The 17,411-nt window shown below is 38.7% G+C and overlaps 1 protein-coding gene across 1 annotated transcript; it reads left to right on the top strand.

Moving 5' to 3' along the window:
• The first annotated feature begins 306 nt into the window (after nt 1-306).
• serpini1 (serpin family I member 1) lies at nt 307-17,163 on the top strand. Its single transcript, XM_005805930.2, has 9 exons — nt 307-395; nt 9,107-9,402; nt 10,383-10,613; nt 10,840-11,034; nt 12,513-12,717; nt 13,721-13,818; nt 14,588-14,674; nt 14,808-14,897; nt 16,300-17,163. Exons 2-9 carry the CDS (start codon nt 9,129-9,131, stop codon nt 16,374-16,376), a joined length of 1,257 nt encoding a protein of 418 aa, XP_005805987.1. The 5' UTR covers nt 307-395; nt 9,107-9,128; the 3' UTR covers nt 16,377-17,163.
• The last annotated feature ends 248 nt before the right edge of the window (nt 17,164-17,411 follow it).

Here is a 17,411-nt window from a genome sequence, read left to right as displayed (position 1 = left end):
ATAAATATTAATACATTTTATAACTAATAGCCATTTTTTTGTCCTAAGTAAATTTGAAATGTATATATATTTTTTTAAATTAAAATACTCCCAAGCAAGGAAAACCAAACAGACTCGAGCGGATCATATGACCAAATATATTAGCAAAACCACTAATCGATTCCTAATTTAAACATAAGGCAAAACCCAAAGTGTGAAGGCGGCTTTTGCAATTCAGGAAAGATGAAGTAGGGATTCATTTCGCTCCACGTCTGTACTCTTTGGTTGAGTGGATGTGGACCAATCGGTGACAAGGGGGCGGAGTCTGCGGCAAATTAACAGGCTGTGAGCTGCGGATGAGAGCAGCAGAGACCTCACTTATCCATCCATCCTGCTTTACCTTACGCCCTTTGACGGTAAGAGCCGCTTTATGCTTCACATTCAGGTGGTTCTGATTCAGATTGCCGCCGGCAATTTATTTAAGAGACAAGTCAGTATCACAGCTTTGGAGCTTTTGCTACATGAAAAAAAAAATATATATATATATCATGTGAGTTTATCCCAGGGTTGACTTTTTGTGAAGGTGTCGGCATTTGATGGCATTGAATGAAGGGATTAGAATGGCGTAATCAACATGTGTGGGCTGCTTGATAAAGCTGGGATGCACTAAGGCAAACGCTGATTAACACTGACCATGTGTCCACCACCCAGGACTGTTTTTTTTTTTTTTTGTCGCGATGCACTGCTTCGCCTCCTGCTGTTTTAACCACTCAAATCATCTCAGTGGATGCCGTGGGGTTCTTGTCCTTGAAATGCAGCCAAAGGAGGATTGAGCAAATATGTGTAATTTAGCGAGACGCATTGCTCATCAGCCTGATCATGGACCTTATCCCCACCCAAACATATACACACTAGTTCATGCTCTTGTTTTTTCCCCCCTTTCATGCAGGTATTTCATGTCCCTAAAAGGCTTGATGGGTTATGAACTGATCCCACAGATGTTACTTCTTAATGAGGTGGACATTTAGTAGGTGTTGATGAAAAGACATTTCAAGTAATAATTTGGAAAAGTAAGACGTTTAATAAAATGTATTCAATTTCAGCATATTCTGAGTTGAATTCAGATGATTTTGCATCTTCTGTTAATAACATAGTACTTATGTCTGTCCTGCCTTATGGTCTCAATCCACGTCTAATCTCTTTATCTCTGTCATCTCAGATAATGTCCTAATTCAGGTCTAGTTCATATTGTATACAAAAAGAGTATTTGTTTAAATCCTTATCCCATCGAATTAAAACCATATTCGTCTGAATCTCTACTTAATCCCTGCTGTTCCTCCCTGCTTTGTGTGTGTGTGTGTGTGCGTGTGTGTGTGTGTGTGCGTGTGTGTGTGTTTGTGCTGCCTATTCCCACAGAGCATTAATGCCTTAATTGCATTTCAATAATTAAATGTCTTTCGAATCATCCAAGCGAAACCAAACAGGCAGGGAAGGGAAAAGCAACATACCTCACATCCAGGAGCTGCGATCGTCCTTCAGAATTATGCGTGTGTGTTTGCAGGGTTTATTGATGTGTTTCTGTTAGTTTTTCTGCTCAGAAACCTGTAATAAGCAGTGCAGTTGTTTAGCTCACACTGTATATTATGCCTTTCCTCGAGATAGAACCAATCCTCCTGTGCTTTTCTCCTCTTCTTAAATACAGCAGAGCACAACAAAATGTTTATTTATTTATTTTTTCATTGAACTGATTTTGCATTTATTACAAAATAGGGTTATGATACAGTACCAAACGAGAAAATCATAGATTGGCTTGTTGCTATTATTTAAAACATGGCTTTCAAACACATTTATATGTTGGATAACAATTTAAACCAACAAAGAAATGAAGAAAATGATAACTATGTCTTGGTCAGTGGGCAGTTTTGCTTTGCTCTTTCCAATTGCATGGATTGAACAGTGGAGATGTTGAAAGCTGGGGATAATGTGTTAGAATCTAACCTTGCTTTAAACAACTCCACAACTTCACCTCTTATCTATTTGTGTTGGCCCTTGGTCTTAATTATGCTGTTTGCTCACTAATGTTTTAGCAACTGGGTAATGGTTCACATAGTTATAAAATCAGAATATAGAAATGATTTAATCAAGTGTGAAATTGTTTACATCTGAAGACGTATATTAGTAAGTAACAGGGCGGGTCACCTGAATGTTGTTATTGATTACCTTTTCAATTAAAATACATCTTGTGGAAGGCAAACAGTCTGGGAAGGAGAATACTTAAAATATCCCAGTGTAATATTTAATTTTGATTGACTCAGGTTGGCATACTGTCACACAGAGATCAATTTTATAATGTTTGTTCATCTTAATCAATATTTTTGTTGCAGATATGCTTTGTAATGTAGGAAAATTCTTACATTTTTATTTTGCCATATTGCAGATGGATGGATGGATGGATGGATGGATGGATGGATGGATGGATGGATGGATGGATGGATGGATGGATGGATGGGACTTACTTGTTCACACACTGAAATGCTTCTTAAAATCAATATAGTGACTAATAGAGTTTTAGCTGGCAGCTGAATCCAGAGTGGAGGTGATGAAACGAACAGAAACAGATTTCTGTGTGGAAAACAGATGGGATGTTGAAAGTAAATTGGTCATGGAATAATGGACAGATCATTCTTTTCTGCAAAGATGTACACTTACTGCTCCAAAAATGCCTGAACAGCGCTGGTTATTAAACGGATTAAATCTATTTGATCCTCTTTGCATCTTCTTACATCAGAACCACTGGTTACAATATATTGAGGCTTTTTGATACACCACCTTTCAGTAATGCATAATTGGGAAGTTTAAAGAATGTCACATAAGTGTCATATAAAAAAATTGGAAAGTGTGGTGTGTATCTATATTTGAACTTTATGAGCCAACATAGAGTGATATCACCTTTTGCTGCAGTTAAAGCTGGAAATCGTTGGGGGTATTTTTCTTCTAGCTTTGCACCTCTTGAGAATCCTTGTTTGGAAAGAAATTTAAGCTCTGTCAAACTGGGAGAGCATAAGTGAACACTTTTCAGTTTATTAATTAGTTTAGATCTGGACAATTTCAACCTCTGAAAGGTAACTTTCTGTTCCTTATTTACGCTCTCCTACCAGTCATGTCTTGGAAGGATTGTTAGCAGTCGTGTAAAATGCTCAGATTATTGGTTGAACAATGGTCTTTGAATTGTTCAAGACAAGGGATGTTTTATAATCCGACTCTGCTTTAAACATCTCCACAGCTGTGTTCCTTGACCTGTTCCTTGATCTTCATTCTTTTGCTTGTTCTCAACAAGCAAAAGTTGAGTTTTATGTTGAGATTAAATTACACAAGAAAGGACATTTTTCGTAATTGTGGGACTTCTGAAATCTATTGATTTAACTTTTATTTATTCAGGAGCATCAGAGTGAAGCAGTTTGAATCTGTATACCACACTTGTTACATTTGTATACAAATAAAAAACATATATATATATATATATATATATATATATATATATATATGCTTTTTCTTCCACTTAATAATTATGTTCTACTTCATGTTGTTCTGTCATAAAATTGGGATAAAATTTGAGCAAAATATGATAAAATGTATTAGTTCCGTCGCTATAACGTAAGTCAATACATGCTAAATGTATACTGCTAAAATAGTTTATGTCTAAATTTCTCCTTCTCCATTGAGTAGAAATATAAACAAAGGGATTTTCTCCCCCTTCCTTAAAATGCCTTACAGCCTAAGGAAGGTAAAACTGTTACAGTTTATTTGTCCAAGACTGCGATCTTTGCGATCTCTTCTCTCCACACCTGGCATCTCATTTAGGTTCCTGCTTATATGATCTATATTTCCTCTTAATAAATCTCATTTTCTCTCAGCACTCAGTGACAATTCCCCTTCCTGCACCCTGGAAGCAAAAAGTCGTCTCTTTGCTTGACAAAGCCTCCTGTCTTTTTACTTTTCACACTGACCCCAAATACAAGCTGATATAATTACAGCTCAGACTTTCTCGCTCTGCTCCCAGAGCAGCTGAGCTGTTAGTGTATGCGTTTGTGTGTGTACATTGCTGATGCAACATGCGGGAAGACAGAAAAAGGGCGCTGTTACGTTTACCTTGGTGTAGAGTGTTGGTGCATGACAAAGAAATTGGGTCGTTAGATATTATCGTTGCTAAATAAAAACAGGTATCAGTGAGGAAGCTGCTCATTTTCAGCCCCTTGGCGGACTCCCCGTCTCCACCTACTCCCTTGTCTACTTGTTATTATTTAGGTCTTTTCTTTTGCAAAATATCCAAAGAGGTTAAACTGGTTTATTTGTTCTTTGTGTATGCTCAGTTTACTCCTCATTCAACTTTCTTCTTTTAGATGTAGCTGTGATTAATTTCGCCCTACATGGAGAGCACAGTGAATAGTTTACAAACTGATTCCTCAGGAAATGTCCATACGCCCATCCATCCATTTTTTTATGCATACTTTTTATATCCCTGCATGATCAAGATTTGGTCAGCAAAGGAATTTAACTGTAAACATTTAAAGGAGCTGATTTTGACAAGACTTTTCCTTTTTCACGTAACAGAACTCAATAAAATAAAATCTAAATAAGGATACATAATCTAAAGACATGTAAAAATAGAGCTCTGCAGTGGGATTATTTTGAGTTTATATCGGTCAATAAATTTGCATTTATTTAGATTCACCATCAACTAAACAATTAGGAATCTATATTAATCTAAATTTTGTTATTATTTCTATGAGCAGAAAGGCAATTTGGAAGACTTTTGCCTAGCTTCTTAAGTCAAGTAGAGTCCTTTCACCAAGAAAACAATTTTCCAACTACAGTTGGTTTCAGACATTTATTAGAGTTCCCGTTGTTGACCTGTTTCAGCTGATATTGTCATACCGGCTTACAGTACAGACAGCATCTCATCATATTTACCGTCTTCTCTTCACTTTTGGCCCACAGTTAAAATAAAAGTCGAAGGTCAAAGTGTTGACTACTGAACTTGAAAGGTAAAAATTAAATTTCTTCCATAAAATGCGTTATGCTGTCATATCAAAAGGTTTGAGCCTGACAGACAGTTTGATTGATGGATCCTTTTTATTGGGGTCTTCATCCACCACTGGAGTGTCCTGCTTTGTCTTGTTCTGACCGCAAAATAGTTAAAAGTTTTAATCTGTTCGGGTTTCATGTCAGCAAAGCTGCTCAGGAGGATGGTTCAGGTTCTGCTCTAGAATTAGCCAATACAATTTTATGAAATAATAACTTTATTTGACTAAAATCTAAGAAATGCTGTGAGAAATTAGCATGGTGTTGAAGCTCCATTTCAAGACATAAATTGTACATCAACTTTCCCAGTTGCAACGAGTTGAGAGAGTTTTAATACATTTTCACTGCATAAAGAGCTGAAATCAGAGAGTTTCACTGCAGGAGTGATTTAACATTAATGATGTCGGTTTAATGTAAGTTTAATCACTTTTTGTATGCGCATGCATGTGTCTTCCTGCATTTGCCTTAGTGCAAGTTAAAATTGAAAGCTGCCCCAGTGGCACCTCTAAGGAAAACTCATGAATGATAATCAGCATCCATTATCTCCGTTCTGCGAAGCCCTTCATAAGTTATACATGTTCAAAGTGAAGTCATGCCAAGATTACCCTGCCATTTTCTACAGACACACTGCGGGAATCCAAGGTTTTTCTGTGCCAGACATAATCATGAACATCACTCTCTGCAGCTTATTCCCAGAGGAATAGGCCTTGATGAAAAAGGATGTTAGCATTTTCACAGAATTATTCTAGGCCTCAGCACTTTGAAAGCGTTAAACCTCATAAATAAAAAATAAAAAATAGTCTGCTGCATCTACTCATTTTCAGAGAGATGAAAGGAGAAGGCACAGGCAGGTTTGTCTTTTTTTTTTTTCCTGAAACTGCAGTGCAGTCATGACTGTTAATCTTGTGTGTGTGTATTACAGAGGGGGGACATTAAGTGACTGGAACTGATGTGCAGAGATCTTTCAAAGAGAGATGTTATTGGTGGCAGAAATTGCTTAGTGGAGTATGAAAAGAGAAAGGGGTTTATCTACCTACCTTGAAGGAGTGAGATATGTTCAAAGGGTGAAAGAAAAATGTCTCTCCATCAGCTTGGCAAAATGCAAAATGCCCATCACTTGCAGTTGCCTTGGTAATCTCGATTTGAAATTCTGCGTAAGCACCTGAGATGGCGTGCGTGTGCTTGTGGATCTGAATCACGAAGAGAGGATGTTTAGTAAATTCCCCTGGTCTTCCAGGCATGCTGTCGAAAGGTGTCAAGTTTAAATGGCAGTAAGGATTACGTACGTGAACACATCATGTTTTGATTGCAAAAATGTCAACCACCGATCTATTCTGTCTGAGAATTAGGATTACACAGAGAGATTAAAGGCAGCTTTTAAAGGCCAGAGAGTTTAATTGCATGGAATTAACTTGTCAGGATTAAACTTCTGTAACTCAAACCACAGGAGATCTCCTGACATATTCTGTCCTTTTAGTCATGGGGGAGCATTTATGGCTTGTTATTAGCGCTTCCCTTTTAAGGTATTGTGGGAAAACCACCTGAGTAGACCAAAACTAAAGTTGTGCTCAGGCTCATCAATGACCAAGCTGGCAAAGCGTGGGACCAGCTGACAGATGGAGCGCCACAACTCCAAAGGTCGGAACGGTGTCACCATTTCAAGTAAAAGTCAGCCAGCCATGGTGCTGTTATCCTCTCATGCTTTCACACCGCCACACATGGTGACTGCTCTCTCTGCCTGTGCTTTGTTGCTCAGACTTTTCGTACAGAAAAATAGGAGTGCCAGTCTTTAAAAAGTTCAGCTCCCACAACTCAGAAGGTCAGAAACATTACCTGCATTTACATGTGTGCCAGCTGCCCCTTCCCTCTGGGGCGGCTTCTTTTTCTGGGCAACATGGGATGAACAAGATTAGGTGAGAATGGTTTCCTGTATAAATAAGAGCTGCAGTGTGTGACGTCGGTGGCAGCTGCATAAGGTTTTTGTCATGTAAATAAATTAGGCTATGAAATCATTTAAAGATTGTTCTTAAATGCTTAATTGGACATTTATACTACAGTTGACTCAACTATTAGAGGGGGAGATGTAAAAATTAATCTGCATTAATATGGTGCACACAAAACCAATAAGCTACGACTTTATTGAAGCACCTTATGATTTAATTTCACTATTCAGTCTTCTCAGCATCCTTCATTTTTGTCAGACAAGATTTGCCTAAATCTGTCAGATTGTGACCTTTTCTGGAGACCTCTTAAATTTTCTCTAGGATTAAGTTCTCTTTTAACTTCAATTATGATGTTCAAAAATGTTCTTTTGTTCTAGAGAAGTCAATCTCATGGTGATTTGGACTTTTAATAATGATAATAAAAGAAATCATGTTATTTAAATCTTTTTATAATATGCACCTTGCCCAAAACCCCTCAATCAGACCTAGAAGTGGTCTGGTTGTGCTTAGATGGTAGCCTCGCTATTTCATTTTGTAAAAGAGAATCATTCTTTGGCTGATTTTAGCAACTGTAAAACCAGCTGGACATTTCCTCATAAAAAGCAGTTTGCTGTGATCCTTTAGGCCATTCAAGTAGAGCACTGAAAATTTCATATGCATATGTTCACTGAAAAGGGTTCTACTGCAGCAGACTGTAAAATGTAAAATGTAAAATGGATTGTCACGCTTTTGACTTCTCTGTTCATATGCAGCAACAAATTCCATGAGTAGACTTTGTTTCTCTCTTTAACTTGGTCTATTCACAGTCAACACTTTTCTTTACTGAAACTATCCTGACTAAAAAACCTAGTTGTTGTTTCAGACTACTGTTGGCCACAGATAGCATGCTCTCTCCCGAGCATTAACACTAGTAGTACTGCAGGCAGTGCTGGAGTCGAAATAATAATCAGCCTGAACAGTGGCATGAAACCCGATGGGTTTTTGGAGAACAGTCGAAGTCTATGAGAAAGATTAATCCATATCAGGCTTTAGTTAATCCTACAGTGCTTGTTAATGAATTTCAAGGTTTTTCTCGCCAGAAGGACAGAACTATGCTAGAACTGGATACTGCTTTACTGTCAGATGGACTGGCTCAGAGGAAAGAACAGGACACAGCGGGATGGGGCGCCCATTTTTCTGGCCGATATCCATTGTTTCTGTTGTCGACAGCACTGTCACCTGCCATCTCACACATATAGCTTTAGCCAGCAGATTCCAGCCATTCTTGGGACCGCTAATTGCATCTCTGATGCCAGCAGAAAAAACGACAACAAAACAATCTGTTACCTCTTTATCACTGTCTGAATTCACCAGCTTCCTGCACATTTCGGTCTTATACCCCTAACTCTCTGTTTCTCCATTTGGCCAGCAAAACACAATGTTGCTTGGCAACAACAGTACTAGAAAAAAAAGCACAGTGTCTATCTGTAATCTCTTTTCAGTGTAGGGAGGTAAAAAGTCAAAGAAGGTAGAAAAGTGGAGAGAAAAGAGGCTGAGGTGGACAGATAAAACTAGAATGACAGGGAGAGTGAGCTGAGAAAATGCTGACGACATTTATGATTTTTAAAAACAATAAACCGGTGCTTAAGTTTGAACTTGTATATTTTTCTCTAATCCACATATGCTCACATATTAGCATACACCTCCTTTATTACTCTGTTTAAGTCCCTTAGCCATCAACAAACTAGCAGTGCAGCTCTGACAGCATATCTTGCTTTTAAATCCTGAGTTTTTTTTGGGAGAACCCAGAAGGTTTGGGAGGTTTCTTTTTTCTCCTCTTTTCTATATTCTTGTCTCTATACCTTCAACTCTTTATCTTCCTTCTAGTCCTCTTCTCTCTACTCATCAGTCTGTCCCCTCCACAAATCATTTCCTCTCATCATGTTCATCTGCTTGCCTTCCTGTCACATTTTTTGGTGCACCCCCCCCTCCATATCACTTCTTTTCCTGTAACTTATCTATCTATCCATCTCCACAGCTTTCATCCTCCTCTTTATTCCCCTGTTCTTATATTATTGTTCATCTTATTTTGCTTTCCTTTCATTTATTCCTCCTTTTACCAGCTCTCCTTTGGTCTGTGCTGAGATGTCAGTTCTGGACGTTTCGACTCCGCTCTTCCTCTTCCTGCTCTCCATCCTGTTGCCGGGCTACGGTTGCTGGGCGGCGGACGTTCCAGAGGACACCACATCGGAGTTTTCGGTCAGACTGTACCACCGGCTGCAGGCTGCAGGGGGTCAGGAAAACATCATTTTTTCTCCACTGAGTGTGTCTGTTGCCCTCGGTATGGTGGAGCTGGGAGCCCGGGGGGCTTCACTGGAGGAGATACGAGAGGCTGTGGGATTCAGTCACTTACTGCCTGGTGAGATAAACGTCCCAAGCATCACACTCAACAGGCTGAGAGAATAATGCACCATTGTCTTGTGTGGTTGTCAGATCAGGTGCTGTAGTTTACAGTACCAGAAGATTCAAATTGTCCACTTGATAAATAGCTCATTTTTTAAAATTTGGAAGATAATAATTTTTTTTTTCATGTAGAAATGTATAGAGAACCAGTTTGCTACACATTTAAAACTTTATTTTAAAATTCACAATTTCAAATTGCTTAAAAATATAAAATGGATAGTTTAGGTTTTTTTTTTTTTTACCAGATGAGTCCTTTTGAAAAACATATCAGTAAATATCTTACCTGCTGCTGAAAGGCTCTTAGCGTCGTCACATGATGAGTTTTACCTAGTCAGTCTGCTAACTTAAACAAACAGTTTTATTAGCTTTGGATTGAATGCTTTGCGCTACCAAGCCAGATTACAAAATTATATTGCTTCACGCAACTGCTGAAGCAATGAACTGATGATAGTGTTTTTTAATCTCATGCAATGCTGTTCAGATGCACCGATGAAGGTTCACTCACCTCAGCATGACCGGGGAAATGGACCTATTTTCTGATTAATATAGCTGTTGAATAATTGACCACTTGGTGGCCACGTTCATTGAATTTTCACACTGAGATGATCAAGTGGTCATTTTGAATGACCAGCAAGATTAGAACATCATGGCAAAGCACCACACTGTAAATGTAAACATTTTTTACCCTGATACAAATTACAAAGTATGCTGTAAAATTCATGCAGCAAAAGCACATAATACTCCACAAACGAAACCAAACCTGATGCTTCAGATACAGCAACAGACAAGAAAGACTCTACCTGAGTACAATAATAATTTGTGCTCTGAAAGACTAAACTTTTTATATAGTTTTTGTAAATTACATTTTTGAGTACTGTACAGGATGTACACACAGGGACGGGATGAATGTGTGTGTGTCTGCTGTTATCCATGCAGGTGTGGAGTTCTCCTTGCTCCAGAACTTGACAGAGGCGCTCTCCGATGATGACGCCCACTACGTGATCCGGTTTGCAAACAGCCTCTTCCTGCAGGAAGGTATCAGCTTTAACCCAGACTTTCTACACCTGATGAAGAAATACTTTCAGGCTGAAGTGGAAACTGTGGATTTCAGCGAATCTCCGGTGGTTGCCGAACAGATCAACAACTGGGTGGAGAATCATACAGAGAGTAAGTGAGACAAATAGTCAAAAGGGGGGAATACAGCAGATGAGGTGCATTTATAATATTTACATTTTTTACTTTAACTAGAAGATACCAAGCTGTGTAAAGCCTAAGTGCACTAATGCTTCATAATTCTTTGTCATGACTTCAAAGCTTCAATGCAGCATTAATCTTATTTAGGAAAATTATCCAGATTTAGAACATAATTCAGTAGAAATTTTATCCCCTGCAGGTAAGATTCGTTCACTGCTGTCAGCCGATGATTTCAGTAGCATCACCCGTCTCACTCTGGTGAACGCCGTCTATTTCCGAGGATCCTGGAAAAATCAGTTCAGACCAGAGAACACCAGAACCTTTTCCTTCAGCAGAGATGATGGCTCGGAGGTCCAGACCCTGATGATGTACCAGCAGGGAGACTTTTACTACGGTAGGCATGAGTCTGCATGCCCATGAGTGCAGAACTGGACCAGTGTATCTTTATTTAGAAATTCTACTTTACTGCACTTACTTCTCAGTGTGATTTAAAATGTTAATCTAAGGTCTAAAATATCGATATTTAGTGTTAGCAGAGTGAAAGGCATTTTTTCGGCTCAGGGAATTTGCCCACATTTGTAACAGTTGTTCTCCTAAAATGTGAAATATTTCAATATTTCCTCTCAGTCTTTTATTCTCTTTTGTTCCTTCTGTACTGCCAAAAACAGTTGCATCAAGTTGTTAAGATGCCACTAAAATTGGTGCATTTGAGTTATTTTGGTGACATCTGCATGTGTGGCCAGAGTGTTCACACACACATACAGATACATGCATACACACTCATGAACAAGAGGGATCCCTAATGTGTTTTCCTCTGATGAGTCCAGAAGGTGTGAATGTGTCAACTGTGTGTGTGAGAGAGCCGTAAACAGGGATAGATCCTTGTGGAGAAGACCACATTTTTTCTGTCTCACTTTGCAGAACAATCATAGTGGCTAACCACATTAACCAGTTCTTCCCTAATCACCTGCGTGGTTCCTGTTTCTTGGAACCACCTCAGCGGCGATCTAGCTGGGTATTGAGTAGAAGACATTTGTTTGGCAGCAAACTGCATTGGTTGATTGGCCTTGAAATTCGCAACAAGACTGTAGTAATTGTCAAGATGGTGAGCTGCGAATAAATATTTCATGATTAAATCTTGAGATCCTAACCTTTTTTTAATTGTTAACTAATTGTACTAATGTTGTTAATACTTCACAATTCAAACCAAAACTTGTGTATCAGTAGTATCATGTATCCTGGGTTCATCAGTTTCTGGTGGCTTTCAAGTTTTTACTCCAGCTGCAGTCCACCCTGTGTTCTTCACAATCCTTTGAACCGTAACCCAAAAGTGTCCCTGTTGCCTATACAACTTTTACTGACACACTTTTTTTGTTCTACTTGCAATTTACCTGTATTTTTTGTCACTTACAGGCTACAGCATGTAACTCTGCCTTACAGGGGCCACACCAATACTTTCTCTAGGATGACATATCAGAGTACATTACCAGAAACATTAACATTTTTAGTATTTAAAAACAAAATGTTATATACTCTCCAGATTAAATGGCAATAACAAGTTTAGTACATTTTGTTGGAAATGTCTTAGTAAAGTTTTTCTTTGTTTCTAAGATGCACTAAGCTTCCCTAACTTTTTCATGCTTTCTAAAATGTATTCATTCAAATTATTTTGTGTCAGTCATTTATTTTCAAGTGACTAGATTTTGATTAAAACACTTCAGAAATGACTTTACAAAATATCAGTCAGTCCATATGTGTCAGCATAATTCAATTTGTGGATGTTTCTCCACAACTAAAGTCCAAGCCCAACGCCTGAGCATTTACTTGTGTCGTGACATGCCAGTGGCCTCGTTTTGGTCTCTTCTTGATCAGGTGAATTCAGTGATGGCTCCCAGGAGGCTGGCGGTGTGTACCAAGTCCTGGACATGCCCTATGAGGGAGAGGACATGTCCATGATGATCATACTGCCCCGGCAGGAGGTTCCTCTGGCTTCCCTGGAGCCCATCATTAAAGCACCACTGCTGGAGGAATGGGCAAATAATGTTAAACGACAGAAGGTGGAGGTGTACCTGCCTAGGTGAGATACAACATATACATGCACATCAAGGCAAGACAGAAAGTTATCATTCTGCCCTTGATGCATTAGTTTAATAAACACCGCATTTATGGATTAAGGCTACCCTGTGCGTAACGCTTAGGTTTTATGATCTACGGTACTTCCTCCTCTGTCAGTCAAAAGCAATTCTTTGTTCATTTTATCTGCAGATAAAATCAACTAATATAGTTTTTTTCATAGTAAATAGAACACAATAGAAACAAACATTTTACTGAACTCTTTCAAGTGTTTACATACAGTGGTGTACATGTTTTTCTCATTACAGTCACAAATCATAATGTATTATGTTGTATTTTTATTCAGCTCAATTAAATGTATCTGACAGATTAGCATAATGTGGAAAGAAAAACTGTTTTCTTTTTTCTTAAAGGTGTGGCATGCATTGAGCCCAGTTCACTCTCATATCTCTAAATAACATTCATTGCAACCACTATTAGTCAAAGTCATTTAATTGTGTAATTTTTGACAGCCTTAGATGTTTGTTGGAGAACATTAGAGAACAAAAAGAACTATCAATGCTCCATGTTACCGATTCAGTTCCCATGAACTGAATTTTCTCTCTCTGCCCAAATCCTGCCTTACAACTGCAAATGAATGCCACTAGTTTTACAAATACACTTTTGAAAAGGTGGTTAATCAAACTGAATCTATGAATTAACAAGGACAGCAATTATATTTTCTCAGAGTGAGGTTATATTTGTATATTTGGTTGATGATCTGGAACAAAACGGTGTGACAACAAAACAAAAACAGAAGGAATCTGTAGGGCAAATGGTTTTTCAAAGCACTGTGTTTTTCTCCTACTTCATAGTTTTTTATAGGTCTATTAAATAAAGCCATTGTAACTACATTGTGTTTTTATTGCTGCGGTTTAATGCTATTTTATTATCAGTTTTCCCACGGCCCTTCTATGAGTTATCGTCTTGTTCCTCTTTTACTTTGACTAACTGACATCCCCCATCAGGTTTAAGGTGGAGCAGAAGATTGATCTGAGAACCACGCTGCAGGAGCTGGGAATTACCAAAATCTTCACCGATGATGCTGATCTCTCTGCCATGTCAGGTGAGGCATGACACACAATTCAGACAAGGCTAGTGAATTTTCGTAATAATCACAAGGACAGAAACGTGACAAAAGCTGGTAAATGAACGGCAGCCTACATATTGGCAGTAAGAGGTAGTGTTCTACACTTTTTTTAAGGTAACCTCAGTAATTGTCAGTGAGTGGGCAGTTCGGCGCTGTCACATCAAGCAGTAAAAATAGATCCTCAAAGAGCAGCTCAGATACACACAGCCAGAGAAATATGGGATGTATATGGAGATATTTTACATCTGCACCAGAAAGATACACAAAGTGAACAGATATATAACCCAATACACAGTAAATGATAGAGTAAAACCTTTAATTTATTATGCTTTGATAACATTAATTATGCTGTTGAAGTCAGCCAACTTCTTTAAGGTGGAACAAAGGGGATTATATTGTAAAGCCTAGTCTTTAGCTAGAATAGCAACTTGTGCACGTCCCTATTCAAACAGCTTCAGCTTCACATGTACTCAGAGGACAGGTCAGGCAGATAAGAAGAAGGCCACTTAACTCACTTTCAGTCTCTGTGGAAATAATTAGGCTGTATCCTCTGACTTAATGTCTTAAGCAAGGTGCCCCTTGATGCGGCCTATCTGTCTGCTTGTCAGTGCTGGTTTAATAAACACTCAAGGCTATTGTGTGTTTATGCTTTAGCTAAACATGCAACTTATAGTCTATATTAAAACTGAATTGCCTTCCTGTGTGTGTGTTAAAAAGACAGTTGTGACATCTGTGTCTTGTGCAGATGGTAAGGACCTGTACATTGGAAAGGCAGTGCAAAAGGCTTACCTGGAGGTGACGGAGGAAGGTTCAGAAGGAGCTGTTGGATCTGGTAGGGAGTTGTTTTTTTTGGCTTTTTACTTTAGTGTGAATAACTTCCATACACTGAAATTAACTGAAACTACACTGATTACTGTGGATAAGTAGAACAGGTACTGAACTGATCCCTCATTGTTCTCTGTCAGGAATGATTGCCTTGACCAGGACTCTGGTGCTGAACCAGCAGGTCATGGCGGATCATCCATTCTTCTTTGTCATCAGAAACAGAAGAACAGGTGTGTGTGTGTGTGTGTGTGTGTGTGTGTGTGTGTGTGTGTGTGTGTGTGTGTGTGTGTGTGTGTGTGTGTGTGTGTGTGTGTGTGTGTGTGTGTGTGTGTGTGTGTCAACGTGCAGTACACCAGGAGACTTGTGCAGAGGACATTCCAAAAGAGTTGAACTTTTTCATAGTCACAACAACAAACTCCAGAGTTTTTTTTACTGGATTTGTATGTATTGAGAAAACACAATGCAGTGCATATCTGTGAAGGGGAAGGAAAAGAATACATGATGCTCAAAATAGTAAAAGTGTGGGTTTGGACTGATTCTCAGGTCCCTTTACTCAGATATCCATAAATAAAATCCAGCACAACCAACTGCCTTCAGATGTAACATAATAAGTGAACAAACATCACCTGTTTGTCATAAAATCGCAACATAAGTACAGCTTTACAGACTATAGAGTTGTGGAGAAGTTGAAAGCTGGGACCATGTCCCTTCCATGGTCTGCAGTTGACCATGGAAGGGACAAACAGGTGGAACAAAATCTGTTCAGATGAGATCAAAATGTAACTTTTTAGCTTATGTGCAGAATGATATCTATATCAGAAAACTAAAACTGCACATCACACTGAACACACTGTCCTCAGAGTGAAACATAATGCTGGCAGCATCATGCTGTGGGGTTGCTTTTCTTTAGCAGGTGTGTTGCTAGGAATTTGATGGAGCTAAATAAAAGGAAAGTCTAGCAGAAGTAAGCGCTGTCGGTTTGAGCTGCCCAAGTCCAATCCTCGAGAGCATCCATCCTGCCACTTTTAGAGGCATCTCAACTCCAAAACACCTAAGTCACATAGCTGAGATCCCTCAACAGGATCCGTTCGTCTCTACGGAGACCTGCTGACAAACACTTCATCTGATTCAGGTGTGATGGAGAAGGCATGCATCTAGAAGTTGCAGAATGGTAGCTCTCGAGGACTGTACTTGGACACCTCTGCTGTAGATTAAAGCAAAATTTGCTGTATTTAACACATGTGTTAGATTGTCTCAGTTGGAGTCTAGACCTAAATCCAATAGATGGTCTGCACCAAGTTGATGCTCACAGAAGCTTTCCATCCTATCTGACTTCTGAAAGAGAAGGATGTGATAGTTTTCTTATTTTCACCTTCAAGAAGTGTTTAAAAAAATTTAATCACATCTATCATGATTTTCCTCCCAATTTACATGTATGCACTCTTTTGTGTTGGTTTACTTTAAAAAAAAACAAACACACATATTAGTATGCATATACTGTTGCAAGGCACTATGTCCAAAAAATGTTAAGACCAGACAGTCTATGAATTTGGTAAGCATGATTCTACCTGTACACCAGGTTTCTGCTGTTTACATAAATGAAACTTCCCTTTATCTGTCTTTTTCTTTAAGGCTCCATTCTGTTCATGGGCAGAGTCATGACTCCCGAAGTCGTCGAGCCCTTCGACCACGACTTTGACTCCATTTAGACGAGACGCGAGGCTGCTCTGTCAATCAAATCCTGACGTCATAAATGCTACCTATTCTCTATCACCATCCTCAGCTGTGTTTTATACTCTTTACAAAGAATATATATTATCCTAGTACAATATGATATATGATGAAACTTCGACATACAGCATACTGTATAATGTGACAGTGTTTTTATACTGGGAGCTTTAAATTCTTGGATACAGACACACAGACAGGTAGATGTAAATATTCACTAGTAAAGTGCTGTTTGTATGAGCGACAGGGACACACTGTACCTAATCCATGCACATCCCCTTTAAGTTCAGCTCAGGAGCTTCTGCTTCTTACTCACCTGCTACAAAACATATGACACTCAAAATGTACTCAACTTAAGAGCAACACTTCAGTTATATTTCTGTATGATTAGCGTTATGTTTTATATGCATAAATTTGCTTACTATTTATTGCAGAAAAAACTGCAAACGTTGCGTTCCTACAAAATATCTTAGTATTGAGACATTTTCTGTCTGCTGTAGGCACATGGCTTAGCTCCTGAGGAAATATTATGCCTTATCATATGTGAATGGTTAATTGAACCTGAGTTGGGCATCTTACAGGTAAGCCGAGGGGATTGTGTAACTAGGCCAGGTTGCTATGGCGATGGACCAGAGGATGAAGGTAGATCTGCAGCACTCTTGTGGATGTACCTTTAGCAGGAAACAGTGACACCAGCTGTATATGATTCTTTTATTTGACCAAACATGAATGTGTTTCCATTAAAATCTCTCTATATATATGGACATATAGTCGTTTGCGTGTGATTACTGTGCTTTTTTGTATCATTACTGAGCTTTTGTATCACTAAAGGATGCTTTAGGTTTTAAGCAACATGACTTGTATAACTGTGACGAGAACATACTGTATAAGCTTCTGCTGGGTTACTTAAACACAAATTGGAATTAGGAGAAGAAAAAATAAATTTGTTACTTCACAAAAATACTTCAGCATTTGTAAATTCAGACACTGGCGCAGCTTATTTTCTCATGAAATGT

This window comes from Xiphophorus maculatus, chromosome 18 (assembly GCF_002775205.1).
Source record: "Xiphophorus maculatus strain JP 163 A chromosome 18, X_maculatus-5.0-male, whole genome shotgun sequence".
NCBI lineage: Eukaryota > Metazoa > Chordata > Actinopteri > Cyprinodontiformes > Poeciliidae > Xiphophorus > Xiphophorus maculatus.
The sequence above is the reverse complement of the archived record's forward strand: the minus strand, read 5'-3'. Positions and strand labels throughout refer to the sequence as shown.